Source organism: Muntiacus reevesi, chromosome 3, assembly GCF_963930625.1.
Source record: "Muntiacus reevesi chromosome 3, mMunRee1.1, whole genome shotgun sequence".
Lineage (NCBI taxonomy): Eukaryota > Metazoa > Chordata > Mammalia > Artiodactyla > Cervidae > Muntiacus > Muntiacus reevesi.
Window position 1 is genome coordinate 150,311,022 of NC_089251.1, and position 18,756 is coordinate 150,329,777.

At 40.4% G+C, this 18,756-nt stretch overlaps 1 protein-coding gene across 2 annotated transcripts in view; it reads right to left on the reverse strand.

Moving 5' to 3' along the window:
• Positions 1-16,147: 16,147 nt before the first annotated feature.
• Positions 16,148-18,756, reverse strand: part of CCDC150 (coiled-coil domain containing 150) — a 92,538-nt gene continuing 89,929 nt past the window's right edge. The window contains exons 26-27 of one of the 2 annotated variants that reach the window (XM_065930914.1): positions 16,802-16,921; positions 16,148-16,509 (exon numbers count right to left, since the gene is read on the reverse strand). In XM_065930914.1, the coding sequence (XP_065786986.1) occupies positions 16,396-16,509; positions 16,802-16,921 (234 nt within the window). In that variant the 3' untranslated portion in view covers positions 16,148-16,395. Of the gene's footprint in view, positions 16,513-16,801; positions 16,922-18,756 lie in introns of both variants that reach the window. The other variant, XM_065930913.1, reaches the window with a different exon arrangement.

Below are 18,756 nucleotides of genomic sequence, written 5' to 3' on the forward strand. Positions count from 1 at the left end.
ATCATTTTAATTTTATAATCAATAGCTATTAGTTATTATAGTTACAATTATTAATTATATATTAATAGCTATATACAACTAATTATTGTAGTTATTTTGACTGTTGTTTTTGATAATTGTTATATTATTATTCACTGTAATGGATTCCTTTAGCTTTTACTTGTTTGGAAAACTCCATCTCTCCTTCAATTCCGAATAATAACTTTTTCCAGGTAGAATATTCTTGGTTAGAACTTTTTTTTTTTTTTAGCACTTTGAATATATTGTGTCACTATCTTATAGTCTGTGAGGTTTCTGTGGAAAAATATGCTCATAATCTTATGGGAGGTTTCCCTTATATGTAATAAATTATTTTTCTCTTGCTTTTAAGATTCTCTCATTGTCTTTAAATTTTGAAATTTTAATTATAATGTGACTCTGTATCGCTCTCTTGGGCTCATCTCTTTTGGAACTCAGACTTCCTGCTGCTTCCTGATCTCTATTTCTTTCCCAGCTTAGGGAAATTTTCAGCCACTATTATCAAAATAAGTTTCCTGTCTTTTTTTCTCTCTCTTCTCTTTCTGGGACCCCTTTAATGTAAATAGTAATATGCTTCATGTCCCATAAGTCCCTTACATGGTTTTTTTTTTTTTTTTTTTCATTCTTTTTCTCTTTGCTGCTCTAATTGAGTGAGTTCCACTGCCTAACCTTTGAGTTGTCTGATCCTTTCTTCTGCTTCGTCTGTTCTGCTATTGAACCCCTCTAGCGTATTATTCATAAGGGATTTGATTTAGGTCATACCTGAATGGTCTAGTGGTTATCCCTACTTTCTTCAGTTTAAGTCTGAATTTGGCAATAAGGAGTTCATGATCTGAGCCACAGTCAGCTCCTGGTTTTGTTTTTGCTGACTGTATAGAGCTTCTCCATCTTTGGCTGCAAAGAATATAATCAATCTGATTTCACTGTTGACCATCTGGTGATGTCTATGTGTAAAGTCTTCTCTTGTGTTGTTGGAAGAGGGTGTTTGCTATGACCAGTGCATTCTCTTGGCAAAACTCTATTAGCCTTTGCCCTGCTTCATTCCATACTCCAAGGTCAAATTTGCCTGTTACTCCAGGTGTTTCTTGACTTCCTACTTTTGCATTCCAGTCCCCTATAATGAAAAGGACATCTTTTTTGGGTGTTAGTTCCAAAAGGTCTTGTAGGTCTTCATAGAACCGTTCAACTTCAGCTTCTTCAGCGTTACTGGTTGGGGCATAGGCTTGGATTACGATGCTATTGAATGGTTTGCCTTGGAAACAAACAGAGATTATTCTGTCATTTTTGAGATTGCATCCAAGTACTGCATTTCAGACTCTTTTGTTGACTATGGTGGTTACTCCATTTCTTCTAAGGGATTCTTGCCCACAGGTTTCAGCAATACGTGAACCGAGAACATCCAGATGTTCAAGCTGGTTTTAGAAAAGGCAGAGGAACCAGAGATCAAATTGCCAATATCTGCTGGATGATCAAAAAAGCAAGAGAGTTCCAGAAAAACATCTATTTCTGCTTTATTGACTACACCAAAGCCTTTGACTGTGTGGATCGCAATAAACTGTGGAAAATTCTGAAGGAGGTGGGAATACCAGCCCACCTGACCTGCCTCTTGAGAAACCTGTATGCAGGTCAGGAAGCAACAGTTAGACCTGAACGTGGAACAACAGACTGGTTCCAATCGGGAAAGGAGGATGTCAAGGTTGTATATTGTCACCCTGCTTATTTAACTTATATGCAGAGTACATCATGAGAAACGCTGGGCTGGAAGAAGCACAAGCTGAATCAAGATTGCCGGGAGAAATATCAATAACTTCAGATATGCAGATGACACCACCTTTATGGCAGAAAGTGAAGAGGAACTAAAAAGCCTTTTGATGAAAGTGAAAGAGGAGAGTGAAAAAGTTGGCTTAAAGCTTAACATTCAGAAAACTAAGATCATGGCATCTGGTCCCATCCCTTCATGGGAAATAGACGGGGAGACAGTGGAAACAGTGTCAGACTTTATTTTCTTGGGCTCCAAAATCACTGCAGATGGTGACTGCAGCCATGAAATTAGAAGACGCTTACTCCTTGGAAGGAAAGTTATGACCAACCTAGTAGCATATTAAAAAGCAGAGACATTACTTTGCCAACAAAGGTCTGTCTGGTCAAGGCTATGGTTTTTCCAGTGGTCATGTATGGATGTGAGAGTTGGACTGTGAAGAAGGCTGAGCACTGAAAAATTGATGATTTTGAACTGTGGTGTTGGAGAAGACTCTTGAGAGTCCCTTGGACTGCAAGGAAATCCAACCAGTTCGTCCTGAAGGAGATCAGTCCTGGGTGTTCATTGGAAGGACTGATGCTGAAGCTGAAACTCCAATACTTTGGCCACCTCATGCGAAGAGTTGACTCATTGGAAAGACCCTGATGCTGGGAGGGATTGGGGGCAGGAGGAGAAGGGGACGACAGAGGATGAGATGGCTGGATGGCATCATCGACTCGATGGGCATGAGTTTGAGTAAACTCTGGGAGTTTGTGATGGACAGGGAGGTCTGGTGTGCTGTGATTCATGGGGTCGCAAAGAGACACGACTGAGCGACTAAACTGAACTGAGCATATTATTCAGTTCAGTAACTTTGTTCTTCAGTTCTATGATTTCTATTCAGTGGTTTCTTATATTTTTCATTTATTTTTCTGTTTTTTTAAAATTATTTTATTGGAATATAGTTGCTATACAATGTTGTGTTAATTTCTGTTGTACAGCAAAATCAATCAGCTATACATGTATCTGCTATGTTTTGGGTTTCCTTCCTATTTAGGTTACCACAGAACATTGACTAGAGCTTACTGAGCTATCCAGTAGATTCTCACTAGTTATCTATTTTATACATAGTATTAATAGGGTATGTATGCCAACCCCAATCTCCTGATTCATCCCGCCCCCTCATTACCTTCCTTTGGTATCCATATGTTTGTTCTCTACATCTGTGTCTCTCTTTCTGCCTTACAAATAAGGTCATCTATGAAATTAAAAGACGCCTACTCCTTGGAAAGAAAGTTATGACTAACCTAGAAAGCATATTAAAAAGCAGAGACAGGACCTTTGTCAACAAAGGTCCATCTAGTCAAGGCTATGGTTTTTCCACTGGTCATGTATAGATGTGAGAGTTGGACTATAAAGAAGGCTGAGCACTGAAGAATTGATGCTTTTGAACTGTGGTGTTGGAGAAGACTCTTGAGAGTCCCTTGGACTGCGAGGAGATCCAACCAGTCCATCCTAAAGGAGATCAGTCCTGGGTGTTCATTGGAAGGACTGATGCTGAAGCTGAAACTCCAATACGTTGGCCACCTGATGCGGAGAGCTGACTCATTGGAAAAGACCCTGATGCTGGGAAAGACTGACGGCAGGAGGAGAAGGGGACGACAGAGGATGAGATGGTTGGGTGATATCACCGACTCAATGGACATGAGTTTGGGTAAACTCTGGGAGTTGATGATGGACAGGGCGGCCAGGCATGCTGTGTTTCAGGGGTCACAAAGAGTCGGACACAATGAGCGACTGAACTGAACTGATACTAGATTCCACATGTATGCATTAATATGTGATATCTGTTCTTTTTCTGACTTACTTCACTCAGTTTGACAGTCTCCAGGCACATGCATATTTCTTCTAAGCACTTTTTTTTTTTTTTTTTATTTTAGGGGGAAGGAAAAGAGCGCAAGGGCTCCCGCGAGCACCCACGTGCCCTCATCTTCCCTCTCCCTGCCGCCAGGGCCAGAGGGAAGGGACGCGTGCGCGCGCGCGGAGGTGACAGCCGCGCGCCACCAGCCCCCCGGCCCCGCTCGCCCCCCCCTGGGATCTAAGCACATTTTTATGACCATTATTGAACTGATTATCAACTAAATTGCTTATCTCTGTTTCTTAGGTTTTATCTTGTTTCTTCATTTGGGACATATTCCTCAATTCTTTCATTTTACTTGAGTCTTTTTGTTGGTTTCTATATAGTGGATAAAATAAACACCCCTCTCAGCTTTGAAGGAGTGGCCTTGTGTAGAGATGAACCTTATTGTTCAGCCCATCCCCAACTTTTCATTGTCTCTTCATCCTTTGTGACTGTCCACACAGCCTATTTTATTTTTAGTCGTTCCCAGTAGTTGAGTGTGTGTCAAGAACCATCCTTGTTCCAAAGGGGCATGTGTCAGTCAGCACCTAGATTCAGGCAGATTTGGAAGCCAGACCTTTAGGCAGCAACTTTTGAAGCATGCAGATATATACAGTCCTCTGGAACTGTGATCTGGAGGTGACCCCTGGGCAACAGTTGCAAATATCAAGGCTCCAGAGGAGTGTATTAGCTTCTTTTCTGGGAGTGAGGCAGAGGAAAAGAGCATAGATGGTGTCCTCTTGCCTATATTCCTTGAGAGCACCTCCACATGGTTCTAAACACATGCTATACCTGAATCCTGGCCAAAACTCCAGGACAAGCGGAGCTTTCTGCTTTGCAGAAAGACCGGGGGTGTGATTCAGTCTTCTGTCTGTGCCGTGCCCTGCAGTGGCAGTCGCCAAGAATTATCCTTTCAATTGTTACAGTTCCGTGGAACCCAGGAATGTGAGTCCCTGTGGCTCCCAGAGCCAGGTAATTAAGGGGTGCTCCCCACGGCAGCCACAGAAAACCAAGGCACCAGAGATAACGACTGGGGGAGCTGTATATGCCTAAGGGCTCTTCTCCAAGATATCCTGGGAGTTTGGAGCGTGCAGGGGGAGAGCACGGAGGCAGTGCCTGCCCTCTGCAGTCTCCGGAAGGGTTTCCAATCAGCCCTTGGTGTGTCTTTAACGAGAAGCTTTGCCACAGCCCCCCCACACCCCCAGGGCTTGCTGTCAATGATGGTAAGCGTTTAGGCCCCTTTCACAGGAAGACTGAGCTGCATCCGTTACCTCTTCCTGTGCTCTAAGTGTAGCTGTTTAAGAACAGCTTCTCCTGGTTGGAGTTCTGTAGGACCCATGAGTGTAAGCCACCCTGGCTGCCCAAGCCGGGCAATGCAGAGGTGTTCCCTGGCGGCAGCTGCAAAAATTAGGGCACCAGACAAGTATATAAGCTGCTTTCTGGAAGATAACCAGCAAACTGGAGTGAGACGGGGGGAGAGCACAGAACTGTGCCCACCAGCTCCCTTCCTCAAGAGTATGACCTAGAAGTGTACCAGACCAGAAGCCTGCTGCTCAGGCCAGAGCTCCTGCACGAGCAAATAGGCCCCCTTTTCAGAAAGATCATAAATATGTTTAAGCTGGCTGCCTTTGCAGTGCCCTCGGATGGTAAAAGCTGTCTCTGACTGTTACAGCCCTCTGGGACCTGGGAATGCAAGCTCCTGGGCCTCCAAAGCCAAGTGATGTTCCAAAGGGCATCCCATGGGCATCGGCGACTAAAGCCAGGTACCAGATGCATATACAAGCTCCCCTCTGGGAGATACTGACACTCCGGAGCACAACAGAGAGAGAGAAGGCACAAAGATGGCACCTAGTAAGAAGAGAAAAGATCTAGGGTGGAAAACAAAAGATGACATCACTAGGTTTAGCAAGGTTAAAGTTTTGGTGAAGATGATGCTCCCCAGTTGGAGAGTAGAGATGACACCTGCTGAGGGGTGAGAAAAAAAGTCACCCACTGGGTTTAGCAAGGCAGAGGAGGAGTGTGAAAAGGGCACCCACCACCCTCCATCCCTGGAGAGTATTCCAGCATGTCCCAACTCTCTGGTGAATGCTCTAAGATTAGCAATCGGAGATCTTTCCCGTGAAGTCTGGGTACTTTTCAAGTGGCTGTTTCTGGGCTGGGTTCCATGACAAGTGAGTTCAGGGCCATTTCTCAGATTGTTGCAGCCTTTTGGGCCTCATGGACATGAACCCTGTTGGACTTCAAAGTCAGGGGTCTTGGAGGCTCATCTTTCATGGGCAAGTCTTAAAAGTTGGGATGCCTTTTTGGGCTACAAGCCCTTTGCTCCTCAGGAAGCAGTTCAGTTCAGTTGCTCAGTCATGTCCAACTCTTTGTGACCCCATGGACTGCACCATGCCAGGCTTTTCTGTCCATCACCAACTCCTGGAGCTTACTCAAACTCATGTCATCGAGTCAGTGATGCCATCCAACCAATTCATCCTCTATCATGCCCTTCTGCTCCGGCCTTCAACCTTTCCCAGAATCAGAGTCTTTTCAAATGAGTCAGTTCTTCACATCAGGTGGCCAAAGTATCAGGAAGCATCAGGAAGCAGGGATGGAGTTTATGGTGAAATTGGGTCTCAGACTCTCTTGAAGCGGGAAGCGGGACTTTGACTTCCAGCCAGAGGTTGTGGTGTTGGTGTATTGGTGTTTTCATTTTTTACTTACTTCACTCTGTATAATAGGCTCCAGTTTCATCCACTTCATTAGAACTGATTCATAAAGACCAATACAGTATACTAATGCATATATATGGAATTTTAAAAGATGGTAATGATAACCCTATATGCAAAACAGAAAAAGAGACACAGATGTACAGAACAGACTTTTAAACTCTGTGGGAGAAGGCAAGGGTAGGATGTTCTGAGAGAATAGCATTGAAACAAGTATACTATCAAGGGTGAAACAGATCACCAGCCCAGGTTGGATGCATGAGACAAGTGCTCAGGGCTGGTGTACTGGGAAGACCCAGAGGGATGGGAGGGAGAGGGAGGCGGGAGGGGGGATCAGGATGGGGAACACATGTAAATCCATAGCTGATTCATGTCAATGTATGGCAAAAACCACTACAATATTGTAAAGTAATTAGCCTCCAACTAATAAAAATAAATGGAAAAACAAACAAACAAACAAAAAGAACTGATTCAAATGTATTCTTTTTAATGGCTGAGTATTATTCCATGTGTATCTGTACCACAGCTTTCTTATCCATTCATCTGCTGATGGACATCTAGGTTGCTTCCATGTCCTGGCTATTATAAACAGTGCTGCAATGAACATTGGGGTACACGTGTCTCTTTCAATTCTGGTTTCCTCGGTGTGTATGCCCAGAAGTGGGATTGCTGGGTCATATGGCAGTTCTGTTTCCAGTTTTTTAAGGAATCTCCACATTGTCCTCCATAGTGGCTGTACTAGTTTGCATTCCCACCAACAGTGTAAGATGGTTCCCTTTTCTCCACACCCTCTCCAGCATTTATTGCTTGTAGACTTTTGGATAGCAGCCATTCTGACCAGTGTGAGATGGTAACTTATTGTGGTTTCGATTTGCATTTCTCTAATAATGAGTGATGTTGAGCATCTTTTCATGTGTTTGTTACCCATCTGCATGTTTTCTTTGGAGAAATGTCTGTTTAGTTCCTTGGCCCATTTTTTTATTGTGTCGTTTATTTTTCTGGAATTGAGCTGCAGGGGTTGCTTGTATATTCTTGAGATTAATTCTTTGCCAGTTGCTTTGTTTGCTATTATTTTCTCCCATTCTGAAGGCTGTCTTTTCACCTTGCTTATAGTTTCCTTCATTGTGCAAAAACTTTTAAGTTTAATTAGGTCTCATTTTTTAATTTTTGCTTTTATTTCCAATATTCTGGGAGGTGGGTCATAGAGGATCCTGCTGTGATTTATGTCAGAGAGTGTTTTGCATGTGTTTTCCTCTACGAGTTTTATAGTTTCTGGTTTTATGTTTAGATCTTTAATCCATTTTGAGTTTATTTTTGTGTATGGTGTTAGAAAGTGTTCTAGTTTCATTCTTCTACAAGTGGTTGACCAGTTCTCCCAGCACCACTTGTTAAAAAGGTTGTCTTTTGTCCATTGTATATCCTTGCCTCCTTTGTCAAAGGTAAGGTGTCCATAGGTTCATGGATTTATTTCTGGGCTTTCTATTTTGTTCCATTGATCTATATTTCTGTCTTTGTGCCAGTACCATACTGTCTTGATGATTGTAGCTTTGCAGTATAGCCTGAAGACAGACAAGTTGATTCCTCCAGTTCTATTCTTCTTTCTCAAGATTGCTTTGGCTATTTGAGTTTTTTCGTATTTCCATACAAATTGTGAAATTATTTGTTCTAGTTCTGTGAAAAATACCATTGGTAGCTTGATAGGGATTGCATTGAATTTATAGATTGCTTTGATTAGTATACTCATTTTCACTACATTGATTCTTCCAATCCATGAACATGGTATATTTCTCCATCTGTTTGTGTCCTCTTTGATTTCTTTCATCAGTGTTTTATAGTTTTCTATATATAGGTCTTTTGTTTCTTTATGTAAGTATATTCCTAAGTATTTTATTCTTTTCATTGCAATGGTGAATGGAATTGTTTCCTTAACTTCTCTTTCTGTTTTCTTATTGTTAGTGTATAGGAATGCAAGGGATTTCTGTGTGTTAATTTTATATCCTGCAACTTTACTATATTCATTGATTAGCTCTGGTAATTTTCTGGTGGAGTCTTTAGGGTTTTCTATGTAGAGGATCATGTCATCTGCAAACAGTGAGAGTTTTACTTCTTTTCCTATCTGGATTCATTTCTTTTTCTTCTTTGATTGCTGTGGCTAAAACTTCCAAAACTATGTTGAACAGTAGTAGTGAGAGTGGGCACCCTTGTCTTGTTCCTAACTTTCAGGGAAATGCTTTCAATTTTTCACCATTGAGGACAATGTTTGCTGTGGGTTTGTCATATATAGATTTTATTATGTTGAGGTATGTTCCTTCTATTCCTGCTTTCTGGAGGGTTTTTTTTTTTTTTAATCATAAATGGATGTTGAATTTTGTCAAAGGCTTTTTCTGCATCTCCTGAGATAATCATATGGTTTTTATCTTTCAATTTGTTAATGTGGTGCATTACACTGATTGATTTGCAGATATTAAAGAGTCCTTGCATCCCTGGGATAAAGCCCACTTGGTCATGATGTATGATCTTTTTAATACGTTGTTGGATTCTGTTTGCTAGAATTTTGTTAAGGATTTTTGCATCTATGTTCATCAGTGATATTGGCCTGTTTTCTTTTTTTGTGACATCTTTGTTTGGTTTTGGTATTAGGGTGATGGTGGCCTCATAGAATGAGTTTGGAAGTTTACCTTCCTCTGCAATTTTCTGGAAGAGTTTGAGTAGGAGCTAACACCTCTTAGCTCTTCTCTAAATTTTTGGTAGAATTCAGTTGTGGTGGGAGGGGGGATTGGGATGGAGAATATGTGTAACTCTACGGCTGATTCATATCAATGTATGACAAAACCCACTGGGGGAAAAAAAAAGAATTCAGTTGTGAAGCCGTCTGGTCCTGGGCTTTTGTTTGCTGGAAGATTTCTGATTACAGTTTTGATTTCTGTGCTTGTGATAGGTCTGTTAAGATTTTCTATTTCTTCCTGGCTCAGTTTTGGAAAGTTACACTTTTCTAAGAATTTGTCCATTTCTTCCAAGTTGTCCATTTTATTGGCATATAGTTGCTGATAGTAGTCTCTTATGATCCTTTGTATTTGTGTTGTCTGTTGTGATTTCTCCATTTTCATTTCTAATTTTGTTGATTTGATTCTTCTCCCTTTGTTTCTTGATGAGTCTGGCTAATGGTTTGTCGATTTTATTTATCTTCTCAAAGAACCAGCTTTTAGCTTTGTTGATTTTTGCTATGGTCTCTTTTGTTTCTTTTGCATTTATTTCTGCCCTAATTTTAAATATTTCTTTCCTTCTACTAACCGTTGGGTTCTTAATTTCTTCCTTTTCTAGTTGCTTTAGGTGTAGAGTTAGGTTATTTATTTGATTTTTATCTTGTTTCTTGAGGTAAGCCTGTATTGCTATGAACTTTCCCCTTAGCACTGCTTTTACAGTGTCCCATAGGTTTTGGATTGTTGTGTTTTATTTTTATTCATTTCTATGCATATTTTGATTTCTTTTTTGATTTGTTGGTTACTCAGAAGTGTGTTGTTTAGCCTCCACATGTTGGAATTTTTAATAGCTTTTCCCCTGTAACTGACATCTAATCTTACTGCATTGTGGGCAGAAAAGATGCTTGGAATGATTTCAATTTTTTGAATCTACCAAGGCTAGATTTACAGCCCAGGATGTGATCTATCCTGGAGAAGGTTCCGTGTGCAGTTGAGAATTTGGGGTAGGCTCCATGGCAGAAGTAAGGGAGGTTTTGCCTTCCCTCTTTTAATAGGCACAAATATAAAGTAGGGAATTTGTTATAGTAAGAAAAAAATTAATGTGAAACTATTTTTAGAAAATATGTGATCAGATGTTTTTAGAGCACATTAGAAAGTAAACACAGTAAGTAAACAAGGTCTCTAGATAAAATTGACCCCAGAGTAAAAACCAGACCAAAAATTTTGTTAAGAATTGGAAACCTATACTACCCAAAGCAATCTATAGATTCAATGCAATCCCTATCAAGCTACCAACGGTATTTTTCACAGAACTAGAACAAATAATTTCACAGTTTGTATGGAAATACAAAAAACCTCGAATAGCCAAAGTAATCTTGAGAAAGAAGAATGGAACTGGAGGAATCAACCTGTCTGACTTCAGACTCTACTACAAAGCCACAGTCATCAAGACAGTATGGTACTGGCACAAAGACAGAAATATAGATCAATGGAACAGAATAGAAAGCCCAGAAATAAATCCACGAACCTATGGACACCTTACCTTTGACAAAGGAGGCAAGGATATACAATGGAAAAAAGACAACCTCTTTAACAAGTGGTGCTGGGAAAACTGGTCAACCACTTGTAAAAGAATGAAACTAGAACACTTTCTAACACCATACACAAAAATAAACTCAAAATGGATTAAAGATCTAAATGTAAGACCAGAAACTATAAAACTCCTAGAGGAGAACATAGGCAAAACACTCTGTGACATAAATCACAGCAGAATCCTCTATGACCCACCTCCCAGAATATTGGAAATAAAAGCAAAAATAAACGAATGGAATCTAATGAAACTTAAAAGCTTTTGCACAACAAAGGAAACTATAAGCAAGATGAAAAGACAGCCCTCAGACTGGGAGAAAATAATAGCAAATGAAGCAACAGACAAAGGATTAATCTCAGAAATATACAAGCAACCCCTGCAGCTCAATTCCCGAAAAATAAATGACCCAATCAAAAAATGGGCCAAAGAACTAAACAGACATTTCTCCAAAGAAGACATACAGATGGCTAACAAACACATGAAAAGATGCTCAACGTCACTCATTATAAGAGAATTGCAAATCAAAACCACAATGAGGTACCATTACACGCCAATCAGGATGGCTATTATCCAAAAGTCTACAAGCAATAAATGCTGGAGAGGGTGTGGAGAAAAGGGAACCCTCTTACACTGTTGGTGGGAATGCAAACTAGTACAGCTGCTATGGAGAACAGTGTGGAGATTTCTTAAAAAACTGGAAATAGAACTGCCATATGACCCAGCAATACCACTTCTGGGCATACACACTGAGGAAACCAGAATTGAAAGAGACATGTGTACCCCAATGTTCATCACAGCACTGTTTATAATAACCAGGACATGGAAGCAACCTAGATGCCCATCAGCAGACAAATGGATAAGGAAGCTGTGGTACATATACACAATGGAATATTACTCAGCCATTAAAAAGAATTCATTTGAATCAGTTCTAATGAGATGGATGAAACTGGATCCCATTATACAGACTGAGTAAGCCAGAAAGATAAAGACCATTACAGTATACTAACACATATATATGTAATTTAGAAAGATGGTAATGATAACCCTATATGCAAAACAGAAAAAGAGACACAGATGTACAGAACAGACTTTTGGACTCTATGGGAGAAGGAGAGGGTGGGATGTTTCAAGAGAACAGCATCGAAACATGTATATTATCTATGGTGAAACAGATTACCAGCCCAGGTTGGATGCATGAGACAAGTGCTCGGGCCTGGTGCACTGGGAAGACCCAGAGGGATCAGGTGGAGAGGGAGGTGGGAGGGGGGATCGGGATGGGGAATACATGTAAATCCATGGCTGATTCATGTCAATGTATGACAAAAACCACTACAATATTTAAAGTAATTAGCCTCCAACTAATAAAAATAAATGAAAAAAAAAAAAAAAAAGAATTGGAAGCCTATACATAAAGAAATCAGGAGATATAGTGCAAGTGAAAGGGGCAATGAAATAATTGTCCAGTACTAGCTAAGAACCTGAAAGACAATCCAAAATCTAATCACAGCTGCTCTGAAGGAGACATGAATCTCTACAACAGTTCCTCATCCTTCCTCTAAATTCCCAAGTGGAATAATATAACGTTCTTGGTATTAGTGTTATCTACACTTAATAGTGGCTCAAATGGTAAAGAATCTGCCTGCAGTGCAGGAGACCCAGCTTCAATCCTAGGGTCGGGAAGATACCCTGGAGAAGGGAATGACTGGCCACCCACTCCAGTTTTCCTGCCTGGAGAATTCCATGGACAGAGGAGCCTTGGAGGCTACAGTTCACGGGGTCATCAAGAGTGGGACACAACTAAATGACAAACACTTTCATTTCACAATCCCATCACTCTGGAACATCTGATCTTCAGACCAAAGTATTGAAGTTGTGTAAAAAGCAAAAATAAAAGCAAAATAACTTGCAGTGAGAGTGAGAGAGGAATTTTGTCTTAATGTAAAAATGACTGTCATGATAACAGTTGATAAATTTGAAAATGTTATTACAGAAGCTTGAGAAGAAATAAACTTAATTTGACTTGGCCTACTGGAGCCACTGTTGAAAATGGGAATTTATAACAATTCTAAGTCTCCACTCACATCTCATATTTTGGGATCACTCTTGGAGAAATATTATTTTATTCTTTGTGACACCTACAGATTTAACAGGCAGGATCTACTTCCAGAGAAAATACACTGCAGTATGATCATAGTTGATGTGACATTAAAATATCTAAAGAAATGACTCAAGAAATTACCAAAGATACTTATATGTGGAATCCAAAAGGTCAAACTCACAGAAACAGGGATTAGAAGAAGTGATTTCCAGGTTTTGGGAGGTAGGGAAAAATAAGGTGCTGTTGGGAAAAGGGTACAAACTTTCAGTTATAAGATGAATAACGTATACTGTGATGATGGTGGTTGATAATAGGGTATTATGTAATTAAAATTTACTAATGGAGTAGAAATTAAATGCTGTCACCAGGTATTTTTTAAAGGTGTGAGGTGATGGATGTGTTAATTAGATGAGAACAATCAGTGCTTATCAGGTTATTACAGTGTATACTTTAAATTTCTTACAATTTGTCAGTTATACCTCAATGAAAGTCCCTCAGTAGTGTTCGACTCTTTGCAACCCATGGACTGTAGCCTGCCAGGCTCCTCTGGCCATGGAATTCCTCAGGCAAGAATGCTGGTGTGCATAGCCATTCCCTGCGCCAGGGGATCTTCCCAACCCAGGGACTGAACTCAGGTCAACAAAGCTAACCAAAAAATTGTCAAGTTTCTTTTGACTATGGTCACAGAATACCCAAGGGTAAAAGACTTCATAGACAGGCTAACTGAAGCAAAGTTCATTATAGAGTCCAGATGCACTCTTACTGGATTTTCATAGTTCTCTTTTCACAGTAACATGGAAAGGTTAGGCTGGGCTCTTGGGGCGTTAACAACATGGCATCGCCTGTCCCTAAAATCAGCAGTAGCCATGGCTTAGTCTCCTTGCTTCAGAACAATTACAGTCCATCTCAGTTCACTGATGGTAAAATGTTGATGTTCCCTCTTGCCATCTCCTGTTTGACCACTTCTGATTGACTATTCATGGACCTAACATTCCAGGTTCCTATGTGATATTGCTCTTTACTGCATCACCACCAGACTTTCACCACCAGACTAACCTGCAACACTGGGCATTGTTTCCACTTTGGCTCAGCCTCTTCATTCCTTCTGGAGCTATTTCTCCACTCTTCTCCAGTAGCATATTCTGACCTTTTCATACTGCTCATGGGGTTCTCAAGGCAAAAATGCTGAAGTGGTTTGTATTAGTTCGGGGTCAATTTGATCAATTTGATTTTCACATTAGGGGTCCTATTTTCCTGCTTCTTTGCATGTCTGATAATTTTGGATGCCAGAAGTCACGATGTTAGCTTGATATGTGTATTTTTGTATTCTAAATATTCTTAAGCTCTGTTTTGAAATGCAGCTGCTTTTGGATGTGGGTCGTTTGGGGTCATGGTGTTAAGTGAGGAGCACAGCACTGTTGGCGCCAGGGCTCACTGGTCTCTACTGAGGCAAGACCCTGCTTCAGAGGCTACCTGATGCTTGTAAACCATGAAGTGTCTGATTCTGGCTGGTGGGGCCCGGGACCGTGTGTGTGTGTGCTGGGCATTGTCGCTTACAGCCCTTTTGGGTGGCCCTGTCTCCAGCCAGCGCTGACCAGTAGAGTACGCAGAGGGGGCCTTTAGGGCATCTCTGAGATTCCCCTCTGTGCAGCTCTCTCCCATCTCATGCTCTGTCCTGGAACTCGAGCAGTCAGTGTCTTCCCTGGACTCTTGAGTTCTCATTCTTTAAGTCAGGGACCCACCCTGATTTCACCTTCCAAGCTGTAAGCTGAGGCAACAGAAGAGCTCACTTCACTTGTTCCTTTTCTCTCAAGGGATCACAGTGCTTTGCTGCATGATGTTCAGTGTCTTAAAAATCAGTGTCATATTTTTGTCTGGTTTTTGGTTATTTCACATGAAAGTAGAGGGTCATAATAGAAGGTAGTATGTACAGTAGACACTCATCAAGTACTATAGAAACGCTTTTAAAATATCATAGAAATACTTTAACAAATCATCACACTAAACAGGCAGTTTTAACTATAAGCCTGACTAGAAATGATCACCAATCTAATTCTTCTCTCCTGTTCTGGATGAGGATGTTAGTATTCTTGGCAAGTATATCACACTCAGGGACAATGTGTTTACAACCCACTAAGGCTGATCTCTCTTGTGTAGTAATTGGGACCTTATTCCTATGCAGAATTCAGGACCACGGTTTTCATGCCATCCCAGGACCAAGGATAATTCTTCTGTGGAGCTCCTAGGCTGTTTTAAGATTCTGACTCCCCAATACCGTCAAATTGACTAGTGTTCGACTCTTTGTGACCCCATGGACTTGTAGCCTGCCAGGCTCCTTTGTCCATGGAATTCTTCAGGCAAGAATACTGGAGTGGGTACCCTTCTCCAGGGGATCTTCCTGACCCAGGGATTGAACCCGGGTCTCCTGCATCGCAGGCAGATTCTTTATCGTCTGAGCCACCAGGGAAGCCCCATACTTACAGAATCCAAAGAGATAAACACCAGAGGAGTTCAACAACTTGAGGCTTTTATCAGCTGCCCATTCGTGCAGATACAGAAATGGACACACTCCAATAAACTTGCCTCTGAATGTCAGTTAATCAACAATGGTCTTACCCAAGTAACTACACTTCTACAGATGATGTCAACCCATTTAAGCTTCTGAAAGTCTTCCAGTGCTTGAACTCCATGCTTCCTTAAAATCCTATATAAGATCGGAGGCTGGCTCTGATCAGGGAGGACTCTGTTTGACCAACATAGCTGTTCCCTACCACAGTAAAACAAATCCAGCAGTAAATTCAGCTGTGTTTTTTTTTATATCAGCTATGGAGTGGTAGGCTCATCAACCTCTGAGAGTTTGATATTCTCTCCAGTTTCATAATTGCTCACTTGATTTATTATGGTTTCTTATTTATTATCAGCAACTATCATTACTTGAACATCAATTAAGCTAGGCATTATGGCAGCTATTTACATATTTTAGGTCTGGATTAACTAATCCACTACTCTATCTGAAATGAAAAGGTAAAGTTGAATTTATTGCTTACTGTATGGTAAGAGACAGCTTGGTTGGGCAGGCATAATCTCATGGAGCAGAATTCAATAACTGTAAATGTCGAAGGAAGCTGCAAATACAACCTCTGAGATATCTTATATAAAAATAGAGACATGGTTTTATTAAAGGTATGCTAGTAATTACCTCACATAGAAAAATATATGTTTACTAGACAGTGGGAAAGTTTTTACCTTTTTCCAGGTTACTGTATTTCCAGGGATTATCTACTAGATGTTAGACTAGAACATTTCACTGAAAGTATATTATCAGTACCTCATTAAATGCGTTTTGATGAAATTTACTTAGGGAAAACAGCCAAGTATCATGCAACAACATCTCCTATCATAAAACACGTGAATATAAATTTATTGGGTGGGAAATAGGGAAAGGGACAAAAAAGATGGGATGGTTCTGAATTGATATCAAAGAATTCATAAAAGGATAAACTTAGGTCCAAAATCCTCAGCCCACATCAAAGACTTCATGTTCTGATGACTGTGGAAACAGGCCAGCCCTAGTTGCTGGGCTCAGGCAATCAGGGTGATGAAGCTGTTCTAAGTTGAAGAAGCTGCTCTGTCAAGGACATCACTTTCTCTCTAGTCCAGAGTGGCACTTCTTGGGCATAAGTCTATTCTGCTTACTCTCCCATCGATGCAGAGCAGACTGGTTTGATGTGCTGTTGTGCCTTTTATCTTGGTCCTGCTGGAAAGAACACACACCCCAAACTGTTCAAAACAACTGGGGAGCTGACGACCTATTTTGTCTTTATGAAGGTCATTTTTTTCCCCATAAATATAGGTGGTTCTAAGCTAGACAGCATGGGAGAAGTAGAACTTTTAAGAAAGAAATTCAGTTCACTGGTTTTCTAAGCAGTACAGTAAAGAAATCTATAAATTAGTGGAGTGAGTAGCTGGATGAAGAGAGGACTTGTGTAATTAGAAATCTGAGAAGGAACAAATCCAGAATTGCTTAAGACAGTTAAATATTCTACCTCTTCCCGCCGCCTGTCTTCCTGGGGAAGCCTCTGCAACCGGTTTTTGGTCAGCTCAAGTTGTAGACCGTCAAACCTGCACTTAAACCAGCGGTGAGCTTCTTCCAGGTTAGCTGTTATCTGAATGTACAAATGTTATTAAAAATTACAACAAAGAAACAGTTGTAAGTTTTTCTGTGTACTAGTTTGACTCTTTTTACATTGTATAATTTAAAAGCTTTATTTCCCCCCACAACTTGCAGGTGGGTTTCACATTAGTATGAAAGTTTTCTTACTATAGCCAGTTTGAGAGACTTTTTACCTAGATATTAAAGACTTACATTCTGACTGCATGGTCTTTGCAACCTATTTGCGTGTACACATCCTCCTACAGATGAGAGAATAATTCCTGAATGTGGAGTTAAGGAATGCATGCAGCCCTGATACTTTACATGCATTTGTTAATATTTTCTGGATGTGAAGTGAGGTGAGAGAGGACTCAAAAAAAAGTAAAGGTAGGAATGAAAGTGTCAGATGGCACTGAAAATTAACGTGGTGGTCTGAGCCACATTCTGAATTTGAGTTCTGTTCTCTAAGACTAAATACTTCTCCAGAGTCCCTAAACTATAAAGACTAGATTTTTTCTGCTGTGTTTTATGAAAGTAATAATAAATAAATAAGTATAAATAAGAATAAACTAGAAAGAACACTGGAATAGCTTAGTGTAAATTGTACTCTTTATTTCCTCTATCAAAATATTTTATACTTTGGCCCCTAAGCACAAACTTCCAAATTATTTTTGTTAGACTTGAAAACAGTTCCTCTAATAGTCTGCCTTTGAAGATGATCTGGAATCAGTTTCATTTACTTGACAAATATCTGAGTGCTGATATGTGCCTGGCACTCCACTAAGTACTTGGGATATTCTAATATTTTGAACATGGAGCCAACAGGGTTTTATATAAAGGTTGCTTCAAAATGGCTCTACAACATATCCTCTAGAATAAAAAGTAAAATGACTGACTTCCCTCTCTTGAGTACTTACGTTTCATGGACAGCATTTTCATGTTTTGACTCAGTTCTCAGAGAGTAGTATAGTTTTCTCTTGCTTGAGAAGGCAAATTTGGGAGCAGATGCTTCATCTGGCTTGTTCACCCTCTAATCTCCATCACCTAGCACAGCGCCTGCCATGTAACAGGTCCTCAAATCTGTGCTACCATGTACCTGTCTCGTATTAACCAGGCCACAGTGTGGGTACAAGTGTAAGATAAGAAAGCGGAGCTCCCCTTGTCATTAATTCTTAGAAAGCCACAAAGCTAAGTGTTTCCCAGTCTGTGTATCCTGATGGTAGACACCTCTCCCACCCAAACGAAACCCCGCTTTTCTCTGGCACTCTATCAGAAGTGGAGGGAAAGATACTTGTAGTGGCATCACACATTATCTCTCCTCTTGTATGGTGAATGAGAAGGGAGCTAACATATATGCAGACTTACTCCGAGCCATCTATCAGAGAAACAGTGGGAGGTAACAACTTTCTGTTACAGACGTGGTAACTGATGAGTTAAACAATGTAAACCTAACTTTACTTAGGCATAGGAAGTGTCACAGTTGGCAAACTCACAACAGGAGTCCATATCCGTTTAATATACCATTCTGACAGTCATACTGTCATGTAATTTAATGGCTAAAAGGGACAAGCTGGCAGCAATGTCACTGTGCTAACTTTAGTCAAAGAATCTCCTTCCTTCTCTGGATAATGAGGGGTGGTCGTGGTAGACTAATAATTTCAAAGATCTTTTCTAGTTCTAAAAAATGTAGGATTTTACAAATAGCTTCTATAAATCAACAACAAAAAGTCCAACTGAAAAGCAGGTTTTTGTTTTGTAAATAGACATTTCTACAAAGAAGACATACATATGGCCAGTAGGCACAAGAAAAGATGCATAACATTGCTAATTATTAGAGCAATGCAAATC